This window comes from Pinus tabuliformis, chromosome 5_2, assembly GCF_031772625.1.
Source record: "Pinus tabuliformis cultivar Carrire ecotype Pingquan chromosome 5_2, CPIR1, whole genome shotgun sequence".
Lineage (NCBI taxonomy): Eukaryota > Viridiplantae > Streptophyta > Pinopsida > Pinales > Pinaceae > Pinus > Pinus tabuliformis.
This window is the reverse complement of record NC_142306.1, coordinates 419904824-419926816: the sequence shown is the minus strand read 5'-3', so window position 1 is coordinate 419926816 and position 21993 is coordinate 419904824. Positions and strand designations below refer to the sequence as shown.

Below are 21993 nucleotides of genomic sequence, written 5' to 3'. Positions count from 1 at the left end.
TATAGAGTATCTTTGACTCACCTATATTTAACATTTCAATGAGCGCAATTCCAATTAATAAAGAAAGCATAAAACTTTAAGCATCTATCTTATTTCTATGTGTAATATTATAAAATGGTGAATCATTTTTTAAGTCAATTTATATGTTTATTTAATTACGCCATAAGGCGTTCCCTCTGAAAGGAACTCTCCTCCATGCCGCGGTGTCTCGTTATGAGCCCTTAGATCAATTGTTAGACGATGGAATAAACTCCAGCCATGAAATCATCGGTGAAAAATGGTGTAAACCGTTCAGTTTATTGGAATGTCGTCAATGACAATTGTCACTCAATGATGGGCCTTCCCATCAATTCTGCCATCCCTTCTTCATTTCCATTCCCCCTCTTCTTCCATTAATTCCCTCGCCGCTCTTTCCGCTTCCTCTCTCTTCACCAATGCATCTGCGCCCTTCTACGCTTCAATGCCCACCTTCATCTCCTTCACTAGAAGGAAGCCATTCATTTTCAGCCATTCATTCTCTGTTCAGCAAAGAGAGGCCAAGCGATCATCGACACTCCATGTAAGATGCTTTCGATCGTTGAATTCCAACCGCAATGAAAAAAGAAACCGTCTGTGGATGGATGAGAGAGGACAGCAATCTGAGGTGAGAGATCCAAGGTGAAGGCCTTGGAAGTTTTTTCATATTCCCAATAGCAGGATTACATATATAGAGATTATGCTCCGTGCAATTATGGTAACAGCATAAGATTTCACTGACACAAACACAGCAAACCCCAGATTTAACAGCCATACCCAAGATATTATCACTGGAAGGAATCTCAGGCAAAAGATTAAAGTTCTTGAAATGAAATGGTTGAAACTCCATCGGAAGTTTGAACAAAACTGAATTTCTTTCGGCACACCACAGCTCTGCAGCCCTCCCACCATTGTAGCATTCACGTTTTATTAAAAAAACAGGGGCACGGAATACCTGGTTTTGGTTGGAGAGCAGATAATTCCAGCGTTTGTACGTTTGAACAAAACTGAATTTTTTCCTCACTCTGCAGCCCTCCCACCATTGTAGCATTCACGTTTTATTAAAAAAACAGGGGCACGGAATACCTGGTTTTGGTTGGAGAGCAGATAATTCCAACGTTTACAAACAATCCTTAACCTATTTATGCTCAGAAAAGGTAAGCGTGAAAAAATTTCACTCAACAAATCCTCCGGGAATTCTTTACCTGTATCTCCAGAAACAGTTAATTTTTTCTCCGGGAATTCTTTACCTGTATCTCCAGAAACAGACATTTTTTTCTCTGTATGTCTTATTTCAGAGTTGTTGTCCTTTTTCACCTCTTTTGCAATTGCAACTGTTAAACTCTATAAAACTCTGATAGTGCAAGGGTTACAATTATTAGTGTTTGACAAAAGCAGAGAAAAAGCGTGGAGGTAATGCAATGGCAGTTTGTAGCCAATTATAGCCATTCCGAATTGCAACAGAGAGATTATCTACAGCCAAGTCGCTTCCACTTACCACTCAATTCGGCATGTTGTTCACCTGAGTTTTCTCCATGTTCATTTGAGGCGAAATCCAACATGGGTGTACCGTAAAAATCGATTATGAAAGCGCAGACAGTAAACGAAAAGGATGTGAGAGCATCTTGCACTAATATTTTAGCTTTCTCCAATAGTAACGGCATGCGTACAAAAATGTTCATTTCGGCATGATCCCCTTCGATCTGAACATCAGGGAGCTCTATGAAGCGGATCATGTCCCTTGACGAAGATGGTAGGGTGTGGTGAGGAGAGCCGTCCATCCATATGGCGGTGAAGAAGGTGACAGAAAAGCCATGGTACACAGTCAGCCGCTTTGCAAGCTCGAGCAGTGGGATGTGATGGCCCGACCCAAACCCAGGGAAGATTGCGACATGAGGCTTTTGGCTCTGCTCTTGCGACTCCATGAATGTCTCTATATTCCAACAAGCAAATGCCAATATTTGAAGGGTGGATTCTGTAATGATGAAGCAGAATTTATAGTTATAAAACAAATGTATGGCATTCACCCATTTTTAGCACAACTTATCATCTCATTTCAGGCCAAAAGTTTGGAGGTTTAATCCGAACTTGTAGGAGACCAGGAGGACGAAGAGGAGCATGAGGAGGACGAAGAGAAGCATTGAGGTCCATGGCGTCTGATTCATCTGCAACCTTCAAGCCTTTTGGAGTTCTCTTTGTTTGCCTTGGTGAGTACCATCCATCCAATGATTCAACGAGTGAGTTCGGTATCGGTCATTGTTCGAAATGATGATTCCATAACGTCTACCATTATTGTCAGCCATCCAATTGTAGAAGCTTATAGTATATTGTACACTAAAGATCCAAAGCCTGAAGCCAAGCATAATTCTTTGTATCATGCCTGACTTGAGCTAACTAAATTTTTGTAGTTCTATTCAATTCAACTAAAGGAGCTAGGTTCTTTGTAGCTTCTATATTATTAAAAACCCAGACCCAATTTCTCATCTATGTTTCTATTAGAACAAATCATAATAAACTGGCACTGGAGATTTTTACAGTCATACAATGCACCCAATGATTGCAGAGAGCAAATTTTAGTAATGCCTGAATACTAGCGAACGTCCGGTTAGGTCATAGAAATTTTCTTCTACCCTTTTGAGCGTTTCAAGAAGAAACATGATGTGAGGGGCTGCATCCTCCGACTGAGGTGCCGGGTCTAAGGGATAACTATTCTGTTAAAATCCTTTGAGATCTGCACCTAGCCTCGTTCCTTGGTGCCATATGGATCGGGTAGCCAACAGTGAGAAAGCTTGGGGGACAGCTTAACACTTCGCCAACCTCACTAGTGAATCAATATCCCCTTAGGCTATTAATGCTATGGGTGTGACCTCTCAAGGCAGGGTTGGTGCCTGATAATCAAAGAGTTAAGTTTGAGCTGAAAGCCGTGCAGCGCAAACATGAAAAAAATGACTGCAATATATACCTCTAATTTAAGGATTATTAAAACTTAGGATGTTCAGTTTTCCTGAACATCCGATGAGATTTAGTACACGGTTACTACAGAAATATATGTAATCCACCAATTAGGCTAAACTGGTCTAATGCAGGGTAACAACCAACGTTGTGGAACCGCAATAAAATTAAGATAGCTCAGATAGGCTACATATTTATCATCGTTTGTCCATAATTGGACAACCATCTCTCTGACGAGTTTCAAACTAGCTTAAGGTGCCCGTAAGGGGATTTTGTCATCCTTACCTTGCTATTGTGAAGCTTACAGAATTAGTGGATATCACTGAACAACTTTACAACCTGTTAAGCTAGTTACCGACAACCAACTGTCAAAAATACAAAAAGACATAGACACTAAACGCTGTGCATTATTCTTATGTGCCTCGTTGTCTAAATTCTATTGAAGTTCTTCTGCAACGCAGAGACCCGCATGGCTATCCCTTGTCCTATCATTGTTAGATCCTTGATACATCGTCAGAGTGTTTTAGCAGCTGCTTATATATATATATATATATATATATATATATATATATATATATATATATATATATATATATATATATATATATATATATATATATATATATATATATATATATATAAAGGAATCAACAACTAAGCCGAGTACAGGTTTGAATTCGCATGACATGGAGTCAATTGTGACTACTACCACTATAACTTTTAGGTGAATATATGCACACTCCCACACACTGTCCACAAAGTTAATTAAGTATTTTGGACCACAAACTTTACATAAGACTTTATAGGAAATCCACCGCCGATTGAGCTGCCCAGGGACTATTAGTGGTGTTAGCTTTATCAAACAACAATGCTTAGATTTATTTTGGAACTCATAGGTAGAATAGCTTTGATTGCCACAATAGGCACGCTGCTTATCATGCCCATTGCCATTCCATCTATGACATATTTTCTGTTTATCCAAGAGCTTTCAGTTTGCGGTTCTCTACACGTTTTCAGATTCTCAAAGTCCCATCAAGGTAAGTAATAGTCATACCGACAATAACTCTATGATAATATATTTTTAACAGCCTTAAATATTTATATCGAGCACAGAAATACTATTAAATATTTTCATTGCTGTTTAAGGACCAACTGTTGACAAAATCCTGGCATTTTTTACGATAAAACCAGATCTGATCTGAGTAAAATTGCTAGAGAAATTAACATGGAGTCTAGGGGCTAAATGCCAACTCTTTATTGGGTGGAAGCTGCGGGGCAGCTGAGGTTGTTAGTTAGGGTACAACTTTGCCATGATGACACAAGATAAAGAAATGGTACATTAACGGGGAACTAGGTCCTCATGAATAAGGAGGGCCTAATTACTATATACAAGAGATTATTATAGCCATTCTCACACAGTTGTGTATGATTTTTCAATATTTTGGTTATTAAGAGATATTTTCCTATTTCTAAAGAGATGTAGATGTGTCTCATCATTATTATACTTTTGAGCCACACTGCCTTTCTATATTTGATGTATTTAGTATTTTTCTAGTTATTTCTGGTAACTTGGAGCATTACATCAAGGCCTAACCTTGGATGTGGAAGAGAGGGGAAGGGAAATCTCACCTCAGAAAGGCCTTGGCTTTGTCTCAACTATTTTCCCCATCATACAACCCTTGAAAGTAGATGCTTTGATGATCAATCTTAATGGACTAGGGCTTATCCTTTATCAAATAAGCCTTCTGCTTCTAAGGAAGAAATCAAATCAAAGGCTGTCATGTGCGGAGGGCCATTGAAACAAGGGTCCGACTCTTGACATGATCACTTTGTTTGCTACTTCCAATTGCCTTAACTTTCTAAGTTCAATGTCAATTTACTGCTTCCATAAGGTCTCTCCATAGTATGTATTTTCTAGATTATTTTTGTGTGTTTCTGGTTGTCAGTTTCATGTCAAAACAGAGCTGGTCACCAAGGAGTGTGGCTCATTATGCTCTCTGCACTCAATGTTTGTGTCTCTAGTCATTAAATCTAGCTGAAACATTTTAGTGGAATCCAGGGCCAAGGATTTGGTTTCCATCTTTTTGTTTTTAGTGCTGAGTGATGCATTTCAGTTTTATTTAAATACGTGAGCCTGCTTCATGTTTACATAAGTTGTTGAGTTTATAATGATGCACATTTTTTAATATTTAATCATGAGTTCAACTTACCAGTAGAAAATGGAACAAAAAGAACAATCACATGAGATAGTATCCACTATAAACTTCTTCATAAAAACTTTGTAGAATAATTACCAATTCATGGTAACTAAATATTTCATGTAGAGTTATGCATTACTTCAGTCCTTTAAAAGCAGAAATTCTAGATGCATTACTTCATTCCTTTACAAAGCAGAAATTCTAGTAACCAGTTACCGTTGATATCTCAATGCTCATGATTGCTTTTTCAGGGCCGTGATGCATATCAATGTCAAGAAGGATAATGATTATTAGCTGTGGAAAAATTATTATCTGATTTGTCAAGGATAATGATTTGTTATCGGCTCCTATTGTTGCAATTGGGGATGATAAAAGCATTGCAAGTTTAGATATCTTAAGTAGTTGAAAAAATATTTGCTAATCTCTCCAGGAAAATAATCTCTTTTTATTCTTGTTCTTGGAAGGCAACATTTGTCGGAGTCTCACTACAGAGGCTGTATTTCGTGATGCTATGCAGAAAAGGGGATTGACATCAGCATTCAAAATTGACTCTGCTGCAACTATTGACTACAATGAAGTAGGTTCCAGCTTATCATGGGTCAAGGCTAATTGAATTGGTATTTTAAATTTTTTTGTATTATACTGCAATAAATAGGTATCACGTATTAATATGTTGAAATTATTTGAAGGGCGATCCTGCAGATCCCAAGATGAAGAATGTAGCCAAGAAACGTGGAATAGAGATAACTTCTATATCACCTACAGACTTTAAAGAGTTTGATCTAATACTTGCAATGCACAAGCAGAACAAAGGTAAATAAAAAGCATAAATGGCATATAAAACTCCCAAAATTTTCAGTTTCATTTGCTAAGTTGTTCCAAACAGAATCTAATAAGCCAATACTATTGTTAAATTCAGCAAAATGTACATTAAAGTTTGTCTATGCTATTGTTAACATATGCTTCTAATTAGTTTCTAATTTGTGTGCAAATATAAATTAATAACATGGGATGGATATTTTGTAGCTGACATATTGAAAATTCTCCTTCAGTTCCCCCAACACACAAGGCCTTTATTGCTTTTCCCAGGTAATTGTTTATATTTGGTATTCTTTATCGTTTCCCTGTGATACTCATACCATGGAGGAAGCCATTTTTATAGTCAGATGGAGAAAGTGGAGGAGCAAAGTAGCTGTGAGATATCAAATGGACAATTACTGTGCCAATGGCTTGCAACCTTGGAGCTCTGAAAAGCTTCCTACAACAGTGGTATGAGAACTCAACTTTGCTCAATTATGGTGAAGTTTTAGTGTGATAGCATCTGAGATTTGTTTTGAGGTTGGTTCTCTCTGTAACTGATTTTTTGATTTTGTGTGTTGTTGTTCGCATTACAGATGTGGCTGATACTGCACTGATATTGAGAAAGCACACCCTTCCAATAAAGCTATTTTCTTGCATGTTATTCAATGAATTAGAAATCTTCGATCCTCGGGATCAGTTACCATTTGCATATGTAAGAGACGTGATGACCCCCAAAGTGAGGATTCACATGCTCGAATAAGCCATTTTTAATACAATAACAAATGAATATCAACATTCTTACAAAGTCAATCGAAGCATTTTCAAAGAGCCTCCTTTGGACCTGCAAATTTCTTTGGTTTATGAATCCAGAACCTGCAAATCGTATTTGGACAGAATGTGGGCTACATATTCTGTTTGATTGTATTAATTCATTTCAAATTTGATTGGCTGCTAATATTACAACGTCCATAAAATATCAATTTTTTAAACTGTGAAGGGTCATGAAATAGCAAGAAATAGCAAAATATGGGAGGATCCATACCTGCAAATTTAACCAATCCATGATGTTGATGGATGCCATGAGTGTTAATTTTGTGCTAGATTGGATTAGATGACTAAAATAGCAAAATATGGGAGGATCCATACCTGCAAATTTAACCAATCCATGATGTTGATGGATGCCATGAGTGTTAATTTTGTGCTAGATTGGATTAGATGACTGATTTACTTCTCAATAATTGAAATCATTTTTACTGCTTCTGCCAACATGAGATGATAGAGACTCTGCACCTATATCTAATATGTGTATTGCATTTAATGGCGTTCATAGAGACTGAATTGTTTTTCCATGTGAATTCCAGTGGTGATTCTGGTTATACCGGAAATGAAGGAAAATACAATGAAACGTGCTCTTCTGGACAGCTGGTATCCAAACTGGGTGTACGCCATGAAAACAGTTTTAACTCAAACAGAAACAAAGAATTTTTCTAGGTGGCTCTTTGTTGTCAACGCAATCTTGAACTGAAATTTGGTACAAGTTGTATAGGCTTGCATGTGCACCATCGTGACAGAGCTTTTATTAAAGGAGGTGCGACGTGGGGACAAATGTCCCCATATGTTGATTGTTACATTTCTGCATCTTTTTTAGATTTGCCTATCCCTATGTCGCCATTGCTCTTCAATTTATGCACATTTCTGCATCTTATTTAGATTTGCATATTCCTATGTCACTATTGCTCCTCAATTTGTGCACATTTCTGCATTTTATTTAGATTTTCCTATTCCTATGTTGCCATTGCTCCTCAATTTATGCCTTACGGCGTTTCCTTTGCAACATTTGGTGCAAATGCTAGTTATACACCCGCTCTCGCTGTATTATAGCTTGTGAGCGAAATAATAAATAGTTAATGATTATACATTATTTGCATGACACTTTGCACAGTCAGATTTATGGTAAGTCGAGAAACGCGCCCTTAGGTGGGATCATGTTTGAGCCACTTTATCGAAAACAATCTTAATCTACGGCCAATATCAAACGGAAATTATCGATCCGTGTCGCACTCAACCAACCAATAGGAGGACAGGTTACTCTGGATATAAAACACAAGAAGCCTCTTCGCATGAGTACTTCATCTCTGTATCGAGAAGAGCAGCCCTCCGTAGCGTGTTGTGTTCTTTTTCAAATTGTTCAAGCAGTCTGTGACCGTTGTAGCGTATTTTCTGTTGGTAGCAGTAATGGCTCCGAAGGCAGAGAAGAAACCCGCTGAGAAGAAGCCTGTTGCAGAGAAAGCCCCTGCAGAAAAGAAGCCCGCTGCAAAGGCTGAGAAGAAGCTGCCTAAGGAGGGTGGAGACAAGAAGGGCAAGAAGAAGCACAAGAAGAGCGTTGAGACGTACAAGATATATATCTTCAAGGTTCTCAAACAGGTTCATCCAGATATCGGTATTTCCAGCAAGGCCATGGGAATCATGAATTCCTTCATCAACGATATCTTTGAGAAGTTGGCCAGTGAGGCATCGAAACTCGCTCGGTACAACAAGAAGCCCACCATTACCTCCCGAGAGATTCAGACCGCTGTAAGGCTTGCTCTTCCAGGAGAACTCGCCAAGCATGCCGTTTCAGAGGGAACCAAGGCAGTTACCAAGTTTACCAGCGCTTGATCTTGGTATTTTTCGTGAATTAACTTATGGTATCTTTTGGTACCACCTAGACTATGGAATTGTTAACATGCTGCTTGAGTTTCACTGGATTAGAGAGTCCACTTCCCTAGTCAGGGTTGTCGGGCTTGGAATTGATGTCAAAATACATTAAAATACATGAATACGGTCGTTCGTGATATAATCTGTGGCCTTTTATTTTGGACTTTTGGTTATAATTTAATAGACATTGTTCGGTGGTTATGTTGATGCCAAGCCCTTATAGTTGTCATTTATGCAATTGGATTTCTCTATTTTACTTTACATTTCAATTTCAATTTCAATTTACCATTAGACCTATGCGAATGGGGTGGTAGCAAGGGAGAGGTGCTTCTTATCAAAGTACTGGCTGGTTGGTTGTTTGTGGGGTAAGGCCTTTTCCTCCTTTGTTGAATGTGTAGTAGAGTGTACGTGAAACTTCAATTAAAGGTAATTAGATATGCCTATCTTCCACTCTTATAATAATTTTTATAGCTATAAAATCTCTGCACCCTTGTCCTTTGCCCTAACTAAGCTGATTAACTGTGTTGACAATGTGAAGGTCTAGTGATTCATGGTTTATCCTGTGCTTCTTCACTCTTCTCCTCTGCCTTGCCTAATTTGATGGGTGTCTAGGGATTCGTGATTTTTCCTCTGCTTTTTACTTGTATTGATTGCTTTGGGCTCTGCACTTATTGTTTTATAAGTTATCAGTTCGAAGCATATTTGAAGAATGCTGTGAATATCCATTTCTGCTGGAGGTGCCGTTCTGCTCGTCAGTTTTGTAGGACTGATGCCTTTTGGCAATTCTCTGCACGCCTATAGTGATTTTCCTGTATTATGTTTACTCTACACTTGCAATGTTTGTATTTTACTCGAGTCATTGGGACGCAATTCCTTAGGATGGTGTGATATTATCCTCCATCTGGTTACTGCTTAGCTAAACGTTCTGCCTTGTTTTTCAGAAGGAAGAACCAAGGGACTGCATTTCTTTATTGAGAATTTCCATTTGTGCTGAACTTGCAGTATTGCCACAGTTCACATTTTTATTGCTCAACCTGTTTGAAAACTTCCCTCACATCTTATGAATGACGCTTACAGTAGTTTGCTTTTGTCAATCATTCGTTGATGGTTGAGAGCAGTTTCTCCATGTGTCAAATGTATGATACTTTTTCTCTACGATAGCAGAGCCTGCTGTTTTCTACGAGATACTTGTATGGTTATTTCAACTTATAGCAATTGAAATATAGAGTTTGTCATGAGATCCTAATGTATCAGCAGTGATGATAGGATTTGGTGGCCTTCTGTGTAAGGAGCCTAATTTGAAATTTGACTTACAAATACAAAATAAAATGTGCACAAATATGGGACTTGGAAAGAAACGTGAAATCTGAGATTAAAGGGAGGCAACGATAAGAATAAAGACAGTAACAACGGTAAAATAAATACTAATGGTATTCAACATTTCATTTGATAGCTGGTTCTAAAGCACCAACAGCAGATTTGTCCAGTGGTATTTGTAAAAATATACAGTACATTAAGATTCAAGACTGGGATTTTTCAAAATGCGTGGATGCCAACTCAGGGAAATTTTGGCCAAAATAGTCTTTGAAAAACTAAATTTCATCTCTAAGCCTGCTTTTAGCCAATTTAAACTTAGAGGAATCTTAAAATAGACGGTTATTATTCTGGATGAATGCCATATACTTATTGGAGTTATTGAACACTAAATATAGGTGGAGTGAAAAGGATCTCATGAGTGAGAGGGATGTGTAAGTTTAGCAATTAATTTGAGTATGCATAATGGTAGCCATATGTAAGCATGCATCAGTAATATTTTATTCTCAGAAAAGATAAAAAACTATATATAATAATAGTGGTTCATGCTTTTAATCCATGGCCAGCTCATATCACACATTAGGTGTTCAATATTTAATATCTCAACTGTTGTGAAATAATATATATTTTAATGTGCTATAATAGTGCCTCAAATTCCTCTGCCCCAGAGCAACTGTAGTGTTGATCTGTGCAAACATTAAAATCAGTGCTCATCTGTATTAGGGTTTGACATTCTGCCCATATGTTTTTTGTCATGGCAGGAAACCAATAAGTTAGCACACTTCCATCACCTGAAGGAAGAACTACTTCTGAGTTGATTACTTCTGACTTTTGGAATTTCAAATTAGCTAATACATGCTCCAATCAGTGGAGGCACCAATATGTCTGAACCAATGGCAAACTGCTTGCAATTTATTGCCAAAGTTGTCAATGCTGGTAAACATACAAGTCAAAGACCCTTTACTTGAATTTGCATCTTGTATCACTTTAGCAAGATGTTGATTATAATACTTTATGATAGTTGAATTGTACCAACAATTCTTTGGACAGTACCTCAACTAATCTTGAAAGGTGTTCCAACACTCGTTTATGGTTTCCATGTGATACTAGAACTTTGCAGTGTTAAAGTACAATGCAATTTGTTATAATCTAGGAACTAATCACCAAACATTTTTTCCCCAACTATAGTACATTGGAGAAGATGATTATGTGATTGTTGCTGCTGTACTTTTTGAACATGATGCAAGATATGTTGTAGTTTTAATAGGGGCATTTTTGGAGCTAGTTATTGAAAAGTATTGAATGTTGATGTTGTTAATTTTGCAAGTTATGTGCTTTATTATAAGGAATATGTTTGTGGGTTTTGACATTTGAACATTTGGTCGCCCCCCAACCCACCCCGCCCCGCCATGCACTCTTTTTTGGTAATGTTGCTGCAATCTTTGCTTGTTCACATTTGTTTAGATGGCTAACACATATCATTCAAATCTCCTTGCATTTGCATTGAAGGATTTGCACTTTGTCCTTGAAAGTCTAAACCTTGAGATGCCTTTTCCTTGTTATTTTCTCCCATCCACCTAAAAGTTGTATTTACATTGACTCTACGATCTTTAATACTAAAATCTTCTAGGCAGATTTGTAGTGGCCCTTCTTGAATCAACAAAGACATAGGTTCTTTGTTTTCCTGTAAGATATAAGCGCAACGACAAATTGAGTAGATTAGTGTAACATTGGATGCATTACCAAGGGTAGGGGTTGTGCTCTTTGCTATCCTAGGATGTGGGTACTCCAAGGGGGGTTCCTCTTCTTGGATGTAGTAGGACACTTCAAAAAGCAAGATGTTCCCACACTCCCTTTTGATCGAAGTTTACCAATTCAAGTGGAAAAAGTACTAGTAAAATAAAAAATAGAATGAAAGCTTAACGCATATAGATGAGGAGAGACTTGATGAGGCACAACTCATTAGTTGTTGTTTAATTGAATATTCTAGAGAATGTAAGCGATTTCCATTCCAAAAAGTGATGTTCCCATGTGTGGACCTTACTCCTTGGTATTCTTGTTGGACATAGAGACTAGTGGGGCATTGCTTTGTCTTTTGACCCTTTCTTAGATTAGATATGTTCAAACTTAGATCTATATCTAAATCTTCTAAATACAATGAGAAATGCAATGGTTATAGATGATTTGTGAATCTTGAATATTATGTTATGTTACATCAATTCTTGTATCGTTTATAATTTATTAAAATGATTTATATGTTTCATTGTTCATATATTTCAATTTTTTAGTATTTTTAGTGGGGTCCTTTATTGTTGACCTTGACATTCCCTATAATGTTCTCTAGAATTTGGATGGTGCTTCACACATATCCATTGTGTGATTCGCCATTCCACGTGTATTGGTGCCCCAATAGTTTGGTGGAAAAGTAAGTCAACATGTATGTGTTAGTTGTTTTGGGTGAATATCTTGCTTGCATGATTTGAAATGTTGATGTCGACATCAGTGGAGTTGAAGTTCTTCAATTCTTTAATACCCATTGAAGTTAATGAAATAGAAATTAGAGTCACATGTGCATATCATTGATCCTTAGATAAGGTGCAAGATCAATTCAAATTTATGCATTGGTTTAACCTTGAAGTAAAGGTTTCCCATCTTATCAATCTAGTTTTTTGGGATTTTACTTTCTCTGGCCGATGTGTCAATGCAACTTGATGCTTGCTAGCATAGTCAGTGGTCACTAGTTTGATGGATCCCAAAGTATTAAATATGTGTTGCTTTTGTCTTTGGGATTGAAGCCATGATTGACAGAACCATGCAAATTTCTAACTGCTACACTTGATGTGATCTCTCTCAGCTTTGATTGAGTGGCATATGGATGCCCCCTGATCAAGCTCGTAATGTCTATGAATGTTTGTTGCAAGTCTTTTTGTCCATCAACTAGTATATGTCCTACAACTGAAATGGGTGTGGCTTGAAAGAGCTAAGATGTAGTAATGTGACTTTGCGAATCTACTAAAGATTTTCCAAAGCACATATCTAACTTTTGTGAGCCTCTTTGTGCAATTGTTAACAATGGGTGAGAAGTTACCAAATTTTATTTCCTTGGATTATTGCTTGTAAACTTGTGCTTGTCCTTGTGATGTTAAAACTGCATCAAGTGGGTCACTGAAGTGGTGAAACAATTGGGGTAGACTAAATATGCATTCAACAACCTTCATTGGTGAACAATATGCTTGTAGGATAAAAAAATGTTAATGTTGTCATAGTTTAAGTTCTCCAATTCCTTAACATTTGTTGATGTAAATGAAATGAAAACCAATGAGTCACTTCCTTGCAAATCATTAATCGAGGGCAAGTGCTTGTGTAATTTTGAATACAAGCATTGGTTTAATGACAAAGTAAAATTTCCCACATTAATCCATATTCATGGTACTTTACATTCCTTTGCTGATTGCATTAAGGTAGCTCAATGCTTACTAGCATGGTTAGTGACCATTAAACAAATGGAATTTAGAGTACTAAGATGTGTTGCTTTTATCTTTGTGGTGGAAGCCATGAAAGTTCTCCAATTGTTAATCTTGTAATGACCAGGGAAAATTTTAGGGGCTAATATTCATAGGTGGGCTAATATTCCATGCTTTCTCCAAAACAAAGATTCATCAATTTCCAATTTTCTACAAATGAATTCGCCAAAAGTTTATAGTATAAGATTATTTTACCTTAAAAATCGCCAATAATATATATTTTCTAATATAAAATAATTATAAATATAAATATTTTTACAAAAATATCAGATATTAGGGACTAGTAAGATTCGCCAAGGTTGCTAAAGCTTAAGATAAACTTCCATCCTTAAAATTTTCCCTGGTAATGACCCTTCTCATGCTTGATTGTGGAACTTGTAGATGTACCGCTACCAAGTTTGTGATATCTAGAGGTGGTATGTTGCAAGTCTTTTTGTCCATCAACTAATATATGTCGTCCAATTGAGGAACAATGGCTTGAAAGGTCTAAGATATGGTAATTTGGCTTTTGCTTATGTACTAAAGATTTTTCTACAACTCAAATCCATCTTTGGGGAGAGGTGTTTTGTGTAATTGTTAATGTTGATTGGGAAGCAACCAAATTATATTTCCATGGAGTAATGCTTGTAAACCTATAATTGTGTCGTTGTGTCCAATTATTTGACATTCATTGAAGTCAATGAAGTAGAAAGCAGTGAGTTACATTCTTTCTTGCTTATTATTGATCCATAAATAGGGACTTACTGAGTTCAAATCCTCTGTTGGTTCAATTTCTAAGTAGAAGTTTCCCATCTCATCGTCTTGCTTGGGGTTTTGCATTCACTAGCGAATGCGTTGGGGCAAGTTGATGTTTGCTAGCATAGTCAATGGCCACTAATTTGATGGAATCACAAATATTAAAATGTGTTGCTTTTATCTTTGGGGTTGAAGTCATGGTTGACAAAACCATAAAATTTTTCTAAATGCTAAACATTGTTGGGTCTTTCGTGACCAAGTTTGCATATCCATGAATGCTTCTTGCAAGGTTTTCTTTCCTTCAACTGATAAACGTGCTTATGATATCTAAGGGCAAAGATACAGTTATTTGACTTTGCTTATCTACGAATTTTTTTCCAAGGCTGAACTTTATTTTTGGAGAGCGTCTTGTGAAACTGTAAACATCGTGTGGGAAGCAATCAAATTTTATTTTTGTGGAATAATATGCTTGTAAACCTATATTTGTGTCCTTGTGATGTAAAAACATCACTAGGTATGTCACTAACTTGGTGGAACATTGGAGTAGACTTAATATGCACCTGTTAACTATTTTGGGTGATCACTATGCTTGCACGGGTATAAATGCTAATGTTGACATTGATGGAGTTTAAGTTCTCCAATTCAGTAATTATACTTTGCTTATCTACTACATATTTTCCAAATATCATTTTTATCTTTGGAGAGTTGCTTTGTGCATTGTTAACATTCGGTGGGAAGCAATCAAAAATGTTGATGTTGACATTGATGGAGTTTAAGTTCTCTAATTCTTTAACACCCATCAAAGTTGATGAAATAGAAGCCAACGGGTTTCCATCCCATATCATTGATCCACAAATAAGGACTTGTGTAAATTCAATTCTAACCATTGCTTCAACCCCAAAGGAGAAGTTTATCATCTCATCAATCCTCTCCTTTGAAATTTTACGTCCACTGGCCCATGGGGCAAGGCAACCTGATGCTTGCTAACATAGTCAACGATCACTAATTTGATGTAATCCCAAGTATTGAAATGTGTTGATTTTATCTTTGGGATTGAAAAAATCTTTGACTGCTAAACTTGTGGTGATTACTCTCAGGCTTGGCTATGTTGCGTATGGATGTACCTAGACCAAATTTGTGATATGCTTGAATGCTTGTTGCATGTCTTTCTGTTGATCAACTAATATATGTTTTTCAATTGAGGGCTAAACTATAGTAATTTAACTTTGCTTATTTGTTAAATATATTCCAACGCACAACTCTATATTTGGATCTTTGTGCAATTGTTAACATTGTAGTTTCAACCAAAGTATATTTCCTAGGAATAATGCTTGTAAACATACAATTGTGGCGTTGTGATGTAAAAACTGCATTAGGTTGGTCAATAACTTGGTGGAACATTTGAGTGGACTTAATATCCATCAAGTAATCTCTTTGGGTGAAGTTGTGAACATTATGCTTGCATAATCATAAATGTTGACGTTGACGTTGACGTTGACATGGTGTATAAATTTTCCAATTCTTTAACACCCATCAAATTCAATGAAATAGAAACCAATGAGTAATGTCCTTCCTTGCCTATAATTAATCCAGCAAATAAGGATCTATTTGAATTCAAATTTAAGCACTGTTTCAACCTTGAAGTAGAGGTTTACCATCTTATCAATCCTCATTTTGGGGATCTTATATTTACTAGCCAGTGTATCAAGGCAACTCGATGCCTACTAGTATAGTCAGTGGTCACTATTTTGACGGAATCCTAATTCTAAAATGTGTTTCGTTTATCTTTGGGATTGAAGTATTTAAATGTGTTGCTTTTATCTTTGGAGAGCCTCTTTGTGTGATGGAATCCCAATTATTAAAATGTGTTGTTTTTATCTATATGGGATTGAAGCCATGATTGGCATAACTGTGAAAAATCTTATCTGCTAAACTAGAAGTGATCCATCTCAGACTTGATTGTGTTGCATGTGGATGTACCCCAGCCAAGTTTGTAATGCCCATGAATGATTGTTGCAAGTCTTTATGAGTATCTTAATATACATTCTCCAACTGAGAAACATGTGGCTTGAAAGGGCTAAGATATAATATTGTGACTTTCTTTATCTACTAAAGTTTTTCCAAGCCCAACTCTATCTCTAGAGAGTTTGTTAGTGCGATTGTTAATAGTGGGTGGGAAGCAACTAAATTATAATTCCTTTGAGTAAGGCCTATAAATTGATAATCATGTTCTTGTAATGTAAAACTTGCTATATGTAGGTCATTGTTTGGTGGAAATGAGTCAAACTACAATGTTAGTAGGACCTATTTTTTTATTTGGATAGTTTTGTGCTTTGATAGTTCTCATCACTCTTCTAGACGTAGTGAACCTAATGAATTGAAAATTAATGTCTTCGTTATATTATATAGGAATTAGATATGCCTCTCATGACCAATATTCGAGCCTTTAATTCGGATTATAAAAGATCCCTTTGCCTAAACCAAAATGTGTTAGGAACCCTAAGGATTGATCACTGAAGCACGTGTAACTTGCTCTATGCAGGTCATTGTTTGGTGGAAATGAGTCGAACTACAATGGTAGTAGGACCTATATTTATGTTTGGATAGTTTTGTGCTTTGATAGTTCTCATCACTCTTCCAGACACAGTGAACCTAATGAATTGAAAATTAATGTCTTCGTTGCCCTTGCAACCTCTATGTTATATTATATAGGAATTAGATATGCCTCTCATGACCAACATTCGAGCTTCTAATTCGGATTATAAAAGATCCCTTTGCCTAAACCAAATTGTGTTAGGAACCCTAAGGGTTGATCACTGTAGCACGTGTCACACACTTCAATGATTTGGATTATAAAAAGATCACTTAGCTACACCAAATTGTGTTGAGAAACCCTCATAATTGATCAGATGCACACGTCACATGTCATGAAGTGGTTATTCTTTGAAATTCGATAATACATAAGTTTTTTCGGTGAAAACGTTAGCAAACCAATAATTTAATAGTAGATATTGTTGTTAAGTGTTCTTCACTAGATCTTTTAAGGTGAACATCTAATCTGATGCTCTCTAGGGGGTCTACGTCAAGAGTATTATTACTGAAAATCCATGTAGAAAGTTTGATATTTTTGCACATGATTGTATGAAAATCAACGAGTGTATCCTTGTGTATGTACTACTAGATCTTTTAAGGTGAACATATGATCTAATGCACACTAGGGGGTCTATGTCAAGGAGTGTATCCTTGTGTATGTACTACTAGATCTTTTAAGGTGAACATTTGATCTGATGCACTCTAGGGGGTCTATGTCAAGCATATTATTACCCAAAATTCATGTAGAAAGTTTGATATTCTACTCCTGATTGTATCAAAATGTAATATTGTAACTGAACTTTTGCCCTAGGTTTCCTTAAGTAGCTAGGAGTTCAACAAAATTCCTTCTTTTACAAACAATTTATTTAATACAAATAATATAACCTCCAATAAAAAATGTTGGCCTTCTCAACAACGCAATAAACCAAAGAGTATAATGCTATAATTCGACCAACAAGCAAATCCACAAACAAGTATAATTCCCAATTTTATGCTTTAGTGTCCTTGGATCTCCTCAATGAATTTTTGGTATGTTGCAACCTTCAACCCTTGTATTCCCTTAGGTAACCTCTCTGCTCTGTTACAAGAGCCCAATTTTCTTTAGAACTTTGGGTCTATAGAAATGGTCTCATAGATCCCACAAAGGTATTGTTTACCCTTAGAGGATGCCTCAATCTCAATTGTATTATATTGATCCACAATCTGATTAGAAGAAATATTTGAGTGGCTTTAGGGTGAAGCCCTGATTTGACTAAGAGCCACAAAACTTTGGGGATGGAATCTGAGTTGTCTTAGAATGCCAATAAGCTAGTTTTCCAAATCTATTCTTAATTTGGCTTCCAAATTTTCCAGGAACTCGTTCTGAATTAGCCTAAGGGCTACTGTAATGCCTTGGAAAAATATCAATCTAACACAGGCTCTAATTCGTCCTTTAGTTGGCCTTGGGGAGGGTTCGTTATTGCTTGAATTAAGCCTCGTCTATGTTCAGGAACTTGTTGGGTTGTTGCAGGAAGACTCTCGTTGGTCTGTCACAAATTAATCCTGGTCTCAGGATGTTATCTACCTCAGAAACTCGTCATCTTTGCCTTAGCATAGACTTCAAAGTAATTTTGGATGACTTGTCTTTGACCTCTCATCAACGTCTTGCTATTCCTTAGATGTATGATCTCCTTGTTTGCTAGAACAATAAAAAGAAACTAAATTCACAAATCAAACCAGAATTGTTCCAATAACTTGTGCTAGAACAAGAGGAGGGTGGCTATGTAGGGTGGGATCACCTCCACCGAAGCTAGTCAAGGAATATAAAGGGGTCTTAAAACCCTCAGAGCCCCAGGGTGAAAGAAAATAAGGGACAAGTTAATCCAACTCAATGATGCCTCAAATGATTCTAACTCTCTTGTATTTATAGATTTTCTTGAGGGGATTTTCCTCATTAATTACTTGAGCGGGGTTCACAACAAACCCTAGCTTTGGGCTTGTTTGTCCTAGCTGCACCAAAACTTGGCCTCCTCTGCCCAAATTTCGGGGTTTTCCCTTTTATCAAAGACTATAGCCTACGAGGATCGATATGCTTCTTTGTCCTTTGGGCCAATTAATCCCCTTGGGGACATTACAGTCCTCCCTTCCTGACATTGCTTGTCCCTAAGCAATGACAAATCCGGGTGCTGCAAAATCTACCCCTCAACTCCCATAAATGAAAATTTTCCTTTAAATTTCTTAGCTACCAGTCCTAACTTACCAACAATGCAAGATGGCATTTTTTCCATTAGAGGTTGCATTTTATTTCCTTCATTCATGTCTTTATTAGCTACTTGAAGATGGTGATCCTTCTATGCTTCAAACTTTGCACCTCCATGAGGCACAAACTTCACCGGTTCCAACCTGCGAAATTTATGCTGCCAACATATAGTGCAATCAATTCCTCTCTCAGAGATTTCAACAATGTGCAGGTTGCGTCTTTCACTCTATTGTTCATTTTGAAAATTTACTTCTACTTGTTCTATAGCAGTCAAATGACCCATTATGTCTTTTGTTAGACTTCCACCTTGCTCCATAACTTTCCAAGAAAATCCTCTAGAATTTCCACGAGGTTTCCACCTAATCACTTCCCAAAGTGGTCCAGGGTGCAAAAAAGCATGGAAAAGTGGTATGGAATATAGATAACCATTATGTTTAGCCTCGTGGATTTGGATAGTACAACATATGAGGATATCATATATGTTCCTTGTGAAATGAAGGAGTGATCTATTTGAAATCTGTTGCAAGGATCTATTTGCAGGTGAGGTTACTTTGCATTCTTCATTACATACAATATTAGAGTAACACCTAGGAGAGAAACTTGTTGATAATGAACCCACCATATTTTGCATTGTACCCTCAAGTCTACTAGCATATAAACTATGCTTCAAACCAAGATAGACCTCATAGATAATGGACTTCCTTAGGTTTAGAGTCATGCTTTGTAAAGATGCGACAGTGTTGTTTGACCCCACTTAATCGACAATAGGCCAATCAACATAGGAAATATTGGTGTTGGCCAGTCGTTGTGCCTGCATGCTAGTTGTCTTGTGTTCCTTTCTTCCCTTGTTGCTGCAATGAAATTCTCATTGTGTATGCAATCCTTGTCTTGAGGTCGAGATTTTATTGTGACTTCAGCTGGTTTGTTATGTGTAGCTCTAATGAGCCTCTCCTTGAGTGTAGATTCGGGGACAAAATATATCTCATCTTCAGAGAAGTTGATTTTGTTTTCCACCTTGTACTTGCCATCATGAATGAGCCTGTCCAATACTTCACAAGCAAATTTACTCTTGGAGTACTCTACTAAGAGATGGGATCACCAATCCCTCAAGAATGTGTCACGTTCCACAATCTCTTCATACCTGACATTATTAGATTGTAAGTAGTTACTTGTAGTTATACAAGTTGACATGCAAATGACTTTGCCTTGTTTGTGTATGACCTCCATTTGTTGGGCTGTGACAATTCGAGGACCCTAATTTTATTCATGCGTCATATTACTTACCTTATTGCCATTTGGATCTCAGAATTCCATGTCCATCACTTGGTAATTCATTGTGAATCTTCTTAGCGAGTACAACCATTGCATTGTCAACACCACATTGGTATTTGTTAATTCTATTACATAAAAATCATCAGTAAGTCCATACTCACCTAATGTGATGCTCAAACATGGAACTACCTCTGTGCATGTCATATGATATCCATCAACTACCCTCATTTCGAAGCCCTCAAATTCTTGGGCTGGGATGCCTCTCCTTACCACTACGGTTGCATCAATAAAGTTGTATGTTGCTCCACCATCTATCAATGCTATGATTTGCCAACTTTGCGTAACACCCTTGATTTTGAATGTGTGATATTTAGGAACTCATGAGAACGTGATGTTGAAGTTGTAAGTAGGTACGGTCTTCATAATGTATATTTATCATTGATGTATTTATTATATTTTTGTAAAAGCATGTTCTTAGAATAAAAAATACTCAAAAAGAGTCAAAATGAATTTATTACTAGTCAAAAGAAAAATTATTTGAATTTCTATATTGAGTTACAAGTCCACAAGATGACCTAGTCAACCCTCCTTGTACAAGTCGGCCTAGTCCTTTAAGAGACACCTATTTGACCCTCTTGGACAACTATATATAAAGGCCAAGTTCGACCTACTTGGAAGTTCATTCATCATTACAACAAAGAAGCACATGTGAACCTAGCAAAGAAGAAAAGGAAGACAAGTCAAAGGAGAAAGAAAGACAAAGATAAAGACAAGAATAATATTCCTAGTTGACCAAAGTTTGACTTTGTTGTAGTGTGCATGTGTGGATTGAAATTTGTGTAAAAGAAGCCGAATTTTCTGAAGTGGTTTCAGGCCAAAATTCGGTCCGAAAATCTTGAAGTTTGACCAGCATTGACTTTGACTTTGAAGGTTACTTGGAGGAGGGTTGAATTGGCATTTTGGTGTCACTTTGGTTTTGGTCTTGGATATCTCTCATTTTGATCTGATTCTATAAGAGAAGGATTGTTGGGTTTTCCCCTTGTGGGTTTTGCCCTGGCTACTAGCTTAATTTTGGTGTCTCTAGCGTCATTGTGATCTTTATGTTTGGAACAATGGTATAATTGTTTTATGAAGAAGACATAAGAAGTAATAAGAAGACATCTAATATTCACAAGTAATTATCAAGAAAATGAAAGTGATTAAACTACATTACATTTTAGTTTCTCAACATGGTATTAGAACTATGGTGAAGAGAGGAGCACCATTAAAGAAGCCCCAAGTTTGAAAGAAAATGCAAATGGAACAAAATACTTGTGTGGAAGAAGACCTAAGAGGCCAAGATCATTATATCCATTACATAAAGGTTGTTGAGATCAAGAAATACTCTTGCTTGCCACAGAGAGTATCAATTATATCTCTATGGAAGTCCAAGCCTCCTTATCTCTAAGAACTGAACTAATTCAAGCATCTCTGTGGAATGAAGGTAACAAATCTAAAGTTGTAATATATCTGTGATAAATTCGAGACATCTATATGACACCAAGAAACAATAATCCATGTCCGAACTCCTTGACAACAGGCATCCGAACTATGTAATCATTGTAGAAGCAAGTTTACCCTTGTGGAACCATGTGAAGTTTCTGTGATGGGGTTT

At 36.8% G+C, this 21993-nt stretch overlaps 2 protein-coding genes across 6 annotated transcripts in view; both read left to right on the top strand.

Annotated features, from left to right (window-relative positions):
* Positions 1–2164: 2164 nt before the first annotated feature.
* On the top strand, positions 2165–6726 carry LOC149159349 (low molecular weight phosphotyrosine protein phosphatase-like). The gene is made up of 4 exons (XM_089434263.1): positions 2165–2222; positions 5630–5742; positions 5855–5978; positions 6560–6726. Exons 1-4 carry the CDS (start codon positions 2165–2167, stop codon positions 6724–6726), a joined length of 462 nt encoding a protein of 153 aa, XP_089290389.1.
* Positions 6727–8080: 1354 nt separating this feature from the next.
* Positions 8081–21993, top strand: part of LOC149159348 (histone H2B.7-like) — a 50116-nt gene continuing 36203 nt past the window's right edge. For 4 of the 5 annotated variants that reach the window (XM_089436468.1, XM_089436471.1, XM_089436470.1 and 1 more), the window contains exon 1: positions 8081–8629. In XM_089436468.1, coding sequence (XP_089292594.1) covers positions 8202–8624 — 423 coding nt within the window. In that variant the 5' untranslated portion in view covers positions 8081–8201 and the 3' untranslated portion in view covers positions 8625–8629. Of the gene's footprint in view, positions 8630–10738; positions 10892–21993 lie in introns of those variants that run through there. The other variant, XM_089436467.1, reaches the window with a different exon arrangement.

Excerpts from the sequence above, each read along its gene's own strand:
- LOC149159349 (XM_089434263.1), top strand. The coding sequence starts at position 2,165 with ATGGCGTCTGATTCATCTGCAACCTTCAAGCCTTTTGGAGTTCTCTTT. Across the intron at positions 5,743-5,854 it reads CAACTATTGACTACAATGAA|GGCGATCCTGCAGATCCCAA; the intron begins GTAGGTTCCAGC and ends AATTATTTGAAG. Across the intron at positions 5,979-6,559 it reads AATGCACAAGCAGAACAAAG|ATGTGGCTGATACTGCACTG; the intron begins GTAAATAAAAAG and ends TTCGCATTACAG.